We start from the raw sequence: 9,746 nt of genomic DNA, 5'->3' as shown, positions 1-9,746 counted from the left end.
AAAAAAAAAAAAAAAAAACCAAAAACCCCAAAACAAAACAAAACAAAAAACAAAGAAAAAGACAAAGGGATATTTACTGAACACCTGCTATGCACCAGGCACTGTACTAGATTCTAAGTAAATATCAGCATACGGAAAAGACAAAGACAAAAGGTTGCCAAGCAAGCCTAAGTTGACTTGGGTATATGCAGCTTCCCGACTTCTGGTCTTGTGCTTTGACCACAACCCTTCACCACTAGACCACACTTCCCCAAATAAATAACTACTTCTGCATGCTGGGGATGGGCTGTGTGCGGCAGCATTTACGTAGGTGGCACAGACAGCAGCAGCCTTTCACTTAATGTTGCAATAACACCAGGCTAAACAATGTGCCCTGACTTCAAAAGTGATGGAACAGCTTGATGTGGGTCAGGTCTCCTCCTTCAACTATGGCAGGGAGAGTGCAAAATAGGAAAAGTATCGGTTAAGGAAACACCGCAGAGGAAAAATGAATTGTTTTTTCAATTTGGTTTAAAATTCAAATGTGGAATTCTACCCTCTTTTTCACTTTGGGATCCCCGGATAGGAGGAACTCAGCACATCATAGACAATCACAAACTACATACATTTTGGTTTTATATGCTCAGGCTTGTCCAGAACACGAAATCCCCACCCTGCTGGAAGGCGGTGCCATGCTCACGGAGGCACACAAACAGGCACCTGTCTCTAAGTCACCCTGACCTCTGCAAATGGCAAAAATAATTTCACACGTCTGTTCCGATTTGTCTTCATTTTTAGGCTACCTTGTGTGAGCTCCACTTTTTAAAGTGATTTTGCAGTCCTGAAATGGATACCACGAGCAGACTGAGATGTGAGAATATGTTAGAGTGATCATAGGTTGGGATGTTAGTGGGGCAGGCGAGGGAGTCTGAAATTGTATTGGCCTACACTACGGCTTCTGGGTGAGCTCTTGCTTTGCCTGGATGATTCCATGGCCTTATTCAATCTTTATTTTATTTATTTATTTATTTTTGAGATGAAGTTTTGCTCTTGTTGCCCAGGCTAGAGTGCAATGGTGCAATCTCTGCTCACTGCAACCTCCATCTCCTGGGTTCAAGGGATTCTCTTGCCTCAGCCTCCCAACTAGCTGGGATTACAGGCATGAACCACCACGCCTGGCTGTATTTTTAGTAGAGATGGGGTTTCACCATGTTGGTCAGGCTGGTCTCGAACTCCCAACCTCAGGCGATCCGACAGCCTTGGTCTCCCAAAGTGCTGGGATTACAAGCGTGAGCCACCGTGCCCAGCAATCATTCCATTACCCAGAGAATAGAGGATCTGGGACCCATCTCTGTGTTGCAGTCACTTCCTCTGGGACCTGCTTCCAAGCCTTCTTCTGTGTTTCCTGGCACCTCTTTCTTACCTCTATCAAACCACTTACTGCTGTCCTGTAAGCTCTATTGACTGTTAGTCTTCCCATGAGACCGGAATCTCTCTCAGGGTGGGGACAGGTCCACCCTGTTCATTACAGTGAGCAACAGCGTCCAGCCCAGTGCCAGGCCATAGGAGGCTCTCAATAGTTCTTTGTTGAATAAATAAAACAATAAATGGACACATGGTCTGTCCTTTCTGGAGGATGGATTTATTAAGTTTCCAACTCTCTGGTCATAATAGTGCCAGAAAGGAAAGAGTTAAGCTATCTGGAGGAAACAGGCTCACTCAAAGACGCTTCTCTTTTTTTATTGGCAGAGGCAGGATAAGTGTATTTGAGATAAATCCTGGATATAAAATCTTGACACATCTTTTAGGTATTGGCAGAGCTGCTTTAGACCTGAAAGAAAAGTAAATCAAATCATTCTAGGTTTTCTTTTCTTTTCTTTGAGACAGAGTCTTACTCTGTTGCCTAGGCTGGAGTATACAGTGGCATGACCTCGGCTCACTGAACCCTCTGCTTCCCTGGTTCAAGCGATTCTCCTGCCTCAGCCTCCTGAGTAGCCGGGTTTACAGGCATGCCCACCACACCCGGCTAATTTTTGTATTTTTAGTAGATACGGGGATTTCACCATGATGGCCAGGCTGGTCTCGAACTTCTGGCTTTAAATGATCTACCCGTCTCAGCCTCCCAAAGTACTGGAAATACAGGAGGGAGCCACTGCACCCAACCTGGTTTTCTCTTAAGTGGCCCTGAGATCTAGTTGTGAATGGCAGGCGAGGCCAGACTCAGGAATTCAAAGCTTAACCTATTTTGTTTGAAACTAATATTAATAATAAGAGATGTATTTACCTTCATAACCCCTTTCCCTCCCGTCTCCCTGTTTCTTTCTGTAATCAAGGATAGAATTAGGAGTACGGAAGAATTGCTTTAGGATTCAGAGCAGCTCCAAGGAATCCGTGTTTACGTATTATGTGTGTTTTTCCTTTTCTCTCCCTTTTTATGAGTGAGAAAAAAAAAAAGCGCCTAAATTCCCACCAACATAAACCAATGATATACAATGATGAAATTCTGTTTTCACCTCTGCCTGTGACAGGGAATGCAAAAATAGCAAGTGGCCCAGTTCCACGAATCCCCGCCTCCTGCCCTCCCCGCTGCAGCCGGGTTGGATCTCTAAGAATGGAGGTTAGCGCACAGCCCCGCGCTGGCCGCTCAGCCCCCGGACCGGCGGATGATGTCAGGCGATGGGAGCGGCCGCAGCAGGGCCGGGGAGGCCGCGGCCCAGGGAAGCGGGGAGGGCGGGTGGCCTCGTCAGGCCGGCGGCGCGCCCGGCCGCGCGGCGTTGCCTGGAGACGGCCCTGGCGGCGCTGTGTTGCTGTAAACAGCCGCTTCCCTGTTACTATCTATAGCAGGATCGCCTGGCTCCCGGGAGCGGCGGCTGTAGGCAGGTCTGCGGTCCCGCTCCCCGCGCGCCCCGAACGATCCGCCCGCGGGCCTCATCCTGCCTCGCACGTCTCCAGGTGCCCACCGCGGGCCCCAACCCCCGGGCGGGTCCTAAGAGTGGGGAAGGGGAGACCGGGGCTGTGCGGGGACTTGCGTCTTCGCGCCTTGGAGGTGGCCGGCGCGCTGGGGCCAAGCCCAGGCAGCGTGACCCCGGCTGTCCTACGCCGCAAGGCAGGAGGCTGGGGGGCGTGGCACACTCTGGAGCACCTTGCCTCCCCAAAGCCCCGTGTTCCAGGACCTGGAGAAGCGCTGGGGTCCCAGCGGTCGAGGTATTCCGCCTGGGCGCTGTGGACACTGTCCTTCCAGCCCCCGTCCTCCCCCCCCCTTCAAGTCCGCGCTGGAAAATCACCCGCTGCGGACTCCCGTAAGCACAGCTTCCTGGCGGGACCGAACCAGCCCCCCAGCGCAGATTTTGAGTTCCCCGCAAGAAGCACACCCCACCTTGTCATCCTAAACTGACCACCCTGCCCACATAACCAACCCCCGCACTCCCTAGCCCTGGGCCCCAGCTCAGGACTGGGCAAATGCCCCCTTCAAATGTCTTCGCATCCAGGTTTTGCACAATGTTTATCTGCTAGTGTCTCAGGGATTTGACAGTTTCGTTAATATTCCCACACATGGCCGAGAAAAATAAATAAATAAATGCGCTGTCTTCCTTAAAAAAACAAAGTACCCAGTATCGTAGATAAAGTAGGTTATCGTATTCTCTTGTTTTGGATCTCCACTTCTGCTTCCAAACGCAGGAACAATGCTAGTATTCCTCGAGCCCGGGGGCTAGAGGCGAGGGGGTGAGGGTCTGCTTCCACCTTTTGCACTGAATTAGGGCCAGAATTGGGAATGCGGGTAGGGGCACATTCCTTTGGCAGCCGAGACTTAAGTCCTCCGGGCCGTATACCCGAGGCCGTTTCTCCTATCCCTGAGTCTCAGAACTGTCCCCAGTTTTCGTAGCACAGTAAAGAGGTGCCCCCTGCCCCATCCCCCGCGGCCTCGGGAACAAGGGTCCGCATTGAACCAGGTGCGAATGTTCTCTCGCATTCTGCGCCGTTCCCGCCTCCCCTCCCCCGGCCGCGGCCCCCGCCTCCCCCAGCGCTGCACCCTCGGTGTTGGCTGCAGCCCGCGAGCAGTTCCCGTCAATCCCTCCCCGCTTACACAGGATGTCCATATTAGGACATCTGCGTCAGCAGGTTTCCACGGCCTTTCCCTGTAGCCATGGGGGGAGCCATCCCCGTAGCCCCTCATCTTTGGGGGCCCACGAGACCCCTAAGACAGGAACTGCGAAATGCTCATGGAATTAGGACGTGTGTCAAGGCGCGGGTAGGGGGCTGCGAGCGCGGGGGAGGCGGCCAAACGGCTGCAGAGGCGCCCAGGCCGGCGCACCACCCCTCTGGCGCCAACGTGGTTGAGCCCGTGACGTTTCACTCATTCATAAAACCGCTTTGCTATAAAAGCAGTGGCTGCGGCGCCTCGTACTCCAACCGCAACTGCAGCGAGCAGCCAAGAAGCCGAGACTGAGCCGGCGGCGGCGGCGCAGCGAACGAGCGAGCAGTGACCGCGCTCCTACCCAGCTCTGCTCCACAGCGCCCACCTGTCTCCGCCCCTCGGTCCCTCGCCCGGCTTTGCCTAACCGCAACGATGATGTTCTCTGGCTTCAACGCAGACTACGAGGCGTCCTCCTCCCGCTGCAGCAGCGCGTCCCCGGCCGGGGACAGCCTCTCCTACTACCACTCACCCGCTGACTCCTTCTCCAGCATGGGCTCGCCTGTCAACGGCCAGGTAAGGCTGGCTTCGCGCCGCCGCGGGGCCGGGGGCTTGGGGTCGCGGAGGAGGAGACACAGGGCGGGACGCTCCAGGAGATGAGTAGGGGGCTCCCTGGTGCCGGGAGGGACGCTGCCTGTGGCCGGAGCGGTGCCGGCTCGGGGGCTCGGGACTCGCTCCGAGTGCACGCACGCTTGCCATAGTAAGAATTGGTTCCCCCTTCCGGAGGCAGGTTCGTTCCGATCAACCCCTGGTTTGCACTCCAGGACGGGTCTCTGACATTAGCTGGGGAAGACGTGTCCCAAGCAGAGACTCACTAACTAGCGCCTGGCTTCTCCGGGGAGGTGGCAGAAAGTGACAATCCCCCCTCCCCCGGCAGCCTGGAGCAGAGAGGAGGGGTGAGGGAGGAGGGTGCAGCGGGCGGGTGTGTAAGGCAGTTTCATTGATAAAAAGCGAGTTCATTCTGGAGACTCCGGAGCGGCGCCTGCGTCAGCACAGACGTCAGGGATATTTATAACAAACCCCCTTTCAAGCGAGGGATGCTGAAGGGATAACGGGAACGCAGCGGCAGGATGAAGAGACAGGCACCGCGCTGCGGAATGCCTGGGAGGAAAAGGGGGAGACCTTTCATCCAGGATGAGGGACATTTAAGAAGAAACGTCCTGGCAGGATCGTTTCTCTTCGCTGCTGCATGCGGCACTGGAAACTCGCCCCACCTGTGTCCGGAACCCGCTCGCTCACGTCGGCTTTTCCCTTCTGCTTTGTTCTAGGACTTCTGCACGGACCTGGCTGTCTCCAGTGCCAACTTCATTCCCACGGTCACTGCCATCTCGACCAGTCCGGACCTGCAATGGCTGGTGCAGCCCGCCCTCGTCTCCTCCGTGGCCCCATCGCAGACCAGAGCCCCTCACCCCTTCGGAGTCCCCACTCCCTCCGCTGGGGCTTACTCCAGGGCTGGCGTTGTGAAGACCATGACAGGCGGCCGAGCGCAGAGCATTGGCAGGAGGGGCAAAGTGGAACAGGTGAGGGGCTCTTCCGTACCTTTCCTGGGAAGGTGGGGGCTGGGTGGGAAGCAGCCCTGGAAGTAGATGGAGGAGCCCAGTAGTGAGGGTGAAAGCCACTGGGGCTGACTGCACCTCCCTAACTGGGAACCCTGGCTCCAAGCCATCCCAAGTCAGACTCTGAGTCTCACCTTAAGAAGTACTCTCCTAGTTTCTTCTCTAAGTTTCCTACTGCGTGCTTTTAGACTGGGCTCTTCTTTGTTCTCTTGCTGAGGATCTTATTTCAAATGCAAGTCACACCTAGTCTGCAACTGCAGGTTACAAATGGCTTCACAGGGGGGTGCCAGGAAGCTGGGAAGCTGCAGGAGCCAGTTCTACCGGGGTGGGTGAATGGAGGTGATGGCAGACACTTTTACTGACTGTTGGTCTTTTTTGTAATATTCTAGTTATCTCCAGAAGAAGAAGAGAAAAGGAGAATCCGACGGGAAAGGAATAAGATGGCTGCAGCGAAATGCCGCAACCGGAGGAGGGAGCTGACTGATACACTCCAAGCGGTAGGTAGACTCTGTGGGTTGCTCCGTTTTAAAACTTAAGGGGAAAGTTGGAGATTGGGCATAAGGGCCCCTGAGTTAGACTATGTCTTATGCTTTCCTTTATCCTCTGTATTCAGGAGACAGACCAACTAGAAGATGAGAAGTCTGCTTTGCAGACCGAGATTGCCAACCTGCTGAAGGAGAAGGAAAAACTAGAGTTCATCCTGGCTGCTCACCGACCTGCCTGCAAGATCCCTGATGACCTGGGCTTCCCAGAAGACATGTCTGTGGCTTCCCTTGATCTGACTGGGGGCCTGCCAGAGGCTGCCACCCCGGAGGCTGAGGAGGCCTTCAGCCTGCCTCTCCTCAATGACCCTGAGCCCAAGCCCTCAGTGGAGCCTGTCAAGAGCATCAGCAGCATGGAGCTGAAAGCTGAGCCCTTTGATGACTTCCTGTTCCCAGCATCATCCAGGCCTAGTGGCTCTGAGACAGCCCGCTCTGTGCCAGACATGGACCTGTCTGGGTCCTTCTATGCAGCAGACTGGGAGCCCCTGCATGGTGGCTCCCTGGGGATGGGGCCCATGGCCACAGAGCTGGAGCCCCTGTGCACTCCGGTGGTCACCTGCACTCCCAGCTGCACTGCTTATACGTCTTCCTTCGTCTTCACCTACCCCGAGGCTGACTCCTTCCCCAGCTGCGCAGCTGCCCATCGCAAGGGCAGCAGCAGCAATGAGCCCTCCTCTGACTCGCTCAGCTCACCCACGCTGCTGGCCCTGTAAGCGGGCAGAGAAGGGGAGGCAGCCGGCACCCACAAGTGCCACTGCCCGAGCTGGTGCATTACAGAGAGGAGAAACACGTCTTCCCTAGAGGGTTCCTGTAGACCTAGGGAGGACCTTATCTGTGCGTGAAACACACCAGGCTGTGGGCCTCAAGGACTTGAAAGCATCCATGTGTGGACTCAAGTCCTTACCTCTTCCGGAGATGTAGCAAAACGCATGGAGTGTGTATTGTTCCCAGCGACACTTCAGAGAGCTGGTAGTTAGTAGCATGTTGAGCCAGGCCTGGGTCTGTGTCTCTTTTCTCTTTCTCCTTAGTCTTCTCATAGCATTAACTAATCTATTGGGTTCATTATTGGAATTAACCTGGTGCTGGATATTTTCAAATTGTATCTAGTGCAGCTGATTTTAACAATAACTACTGTGTTCCTGGCAATAGTGTGTTCTGATTAGAAATGATCAATATTAAACTAAGAAAACATATGACTTTATTTTCTGGTAGATAGAAATAATTAGCTATATCCATGTACTGTAGTTTTTCTTCAACATCAATGTTCATTGTAATGTTACTGATCATGCATTGTTGAGGTGGTCTGAATGTTCTGACATTAACAGTTTTCCATGAAAACGTTTTATTGTGTTTTTAATTTATTTATTAAGATGGATTATCAGATATTTATATTTTTATTTTATTTTTTTCTACCTTGAGGTCTTTTGACATGTGGAAAGTGAATTTGAATGAAAAATTTAAGCATTGTTTGCTTATTGTTCCAAGACATTGTCAATAAAAGCATTTAAGTTGAATGCAACCAACCTTGTGTGCTCTTTTCATTCTGGAAGTTTTGTAAGTTTCTGAAAGGTATTGTTGGAGACCAGTTTGTCAAGAAGGGTAGCTGCTGGAGGGGAACACACCCTCTGTCTGATCCCTTATCAAACAGTAGAAAGAAACTATAGACCTGATTTTAGAATATTTGACAAATACATGCTTTCCATTGCAATGCTAAGATTCTGTACTGCTTCTGGGGACAGGAAAGTGCTGTGTAGCAGCTTTTGTGGGAACACATCTTTTCTGTTTTGGTAGTCGCAGGGAAATACTTACATTTGGTTGTGCTAATATTAAATTTAGATGTTTTGCTCACAAAGGGGAACCCTTTAGGCAAACAGAACCTAGCTTTGTACAAACTATTTCAACTTTTTATTCCCACAAAATCATGTCGAGGGTTATTTTACTTCAAAGATGAGCACGTTGAAGAACGTTTAGAATAAACAACTTTCTCTATATTCCATTATCGGCATTAGAATCTTCCCCTCCTTATCTTATCCAGCAGGCTGAACTGCCTGGATACTCGGTTAAAAAATGTTTTTAGGCTGGGCTTGGTGGCTCGTGCCTGTAATCCCAGTACTTTGGGAGGCTAAGGCAGGCGGATCATCTGAGGTCAGGAGTTTGAGACCAGCCTGACCAACATTTAGAAACCCCATCTCTACTAAAAATACAAAATTAGCCAGTTGTGGTGGCGAATGTCTGTAATCCCAGCTACTTGGGAGGCCGAGGCAGGAGAATTGCTTGAGGTGGAGGATGTGGTGAGCCGAGATTGCGCCATTGCACTCCAGCCTGGGCAACACGAGTGAAACTCTGTCTCAAAAAAAGATAAAAATAAAAAAAGTGTCCAGTCCTTAACTCCAACATGTGTACATTTTGTTGGACTCTTTTATTCTTGAAAGGAAAGGAGGTTGTTGTCCTATCCCTTATTAATAAATGCATTGTGATTTCTGGTTTCTCTAATACCAATGCCCTTCATTCAGTTTATACTGGTGGGGAGAGGGGGAGAAAAAGCTGCTCAGAATTCAAAAGACATCTCAAACAGCACAAATAATGGTTGATAGTTCTGTAAACAGAAAGTTACATAATGGCTCAAGAAGGAGAAGTCAACATGACTCTGAACAAGCTTTAACTTAGAAACTTTATCATCTTAAGGAAGAAAGTGACCTTTGTCCGGGTCACCTCTGGTAATGGGGCACTTACACACACTTGCACACGTACAAACCACAAGGAAAGGAGACCGCCCTTCTGCCCCTGCTCTCGAGTATCATGCAGGCACTATGCACTCTTTTTCCACACACACTGGAAGAAGAGCTTCAGCATGTTTTCTAATGCTTTGGTGATCATGAAAATCACTGGGTACTTACGGGCTGTTACATTCAATCGAGTTAAAAATTTTAATTTAAAATAACAGTTTTACTGAGGTTGTTCTTGTCTATGATATCTCTGCTCCTCCCATAAAAATAGACATTTAAAAGCAACTAGCCGCTCTTTAGATCACTTCTATGTCACACGCCAGTTGGGTCCTGTTTCTGCCAGTCTTGCATTGACAGTGGCCTTAGGCTCCCTGTTTGCTGTTCAAAGGTAAATATTTTATAGCCTTTAGATATACCTAAACTAAATATGGAATTAATATAACTAACAAACACATGGTTGAAATAATAAGGTAATCTACCCTGTAAGGACCCCAGCTGGTAGGCCAGACGCAGTGGCTTACACCTGTAATCCCAGCACTTTGGGAGGCTGAGACAAGAGGATCACTTGAGTCCAGGAGTTTGAAACCAACCTGGGCAACATGGCAAAACCCAGTGCTCCTCTGTTGTCTCAGTTACTCAGGAGGCTGAGGTGGGAGGATGACTTGAGCCTGGAGGTAGAGGTTGCAGTGAGCTGAGATTGCACCACTGCACTCCAGCCTGGGTGACAGAGCAAAACCCTGTCTCAGATAAA

At 51.1% G+C, this 9,746-nt stretch overlaps 1 protein-coding gene and 1 long non-coding RNA gene across 2 annotated transcripts; both read left to right on the top strand.

Moving 5' to 3' along the window:
* Positions 1-2,761: 2,761 nt before the first annotated feature.
* Positions 2,762-3,604, top strand: LOC108304441. The gene is made up of 2 exons (XR_005200293.1): positions 2,762-2,931; positions 3,137-3,604. It is a non-coding gene; the product is annotated as an uncharacterized LOC108304441 (long non-coding RNA).
* Positions 3,605-4,336: 732 nt separating this feature from the next.
* Positions 4,337-7,788, top strand: FOS (Fos proto-oncogene, AP-1 transcription factor subunit). Its single transcript, XM_017528621.2, has 4 exons — positions 4,337-4,687; positions 5,440-5,691; positions 6,117-6,224; positions 6,341-7,788. Exons 1-4 carry the CDS (start codon positions 4,547-4,549, stop codon positions 6,980-6,982), a joined length of 1,143 nt encoding a protein of 380 aa, XP_017384110.1. The 5' UTR covers positions 4,337-4,546; the 3' UTR covers positions 6,983-7,788.
* The last annotated feature ends 1,958 nt before the right edge of the window (positions 7,789-9,746 follow it).

This window comes from Cebus imitator, unplaced genomic scaffold (genome assembly GCF_001604975.1).
Source record: "Cebus imitator isolate Cc_AM_T3 unplaced genomic scaffold, Cebus_imitator-1.0 Scaffold54, whole genome shotgun sequence".
NCBI lineage: Eukaryota > Metazoa > Chordata > Mammalia > Primates > Cebidae > Cebus > Cebus imitator.
The sequence above is the reverse complement of the archived record's forward strand: the minus strand, read 5'-3'. Positions and strand labels throughout refer to the sequence as shown.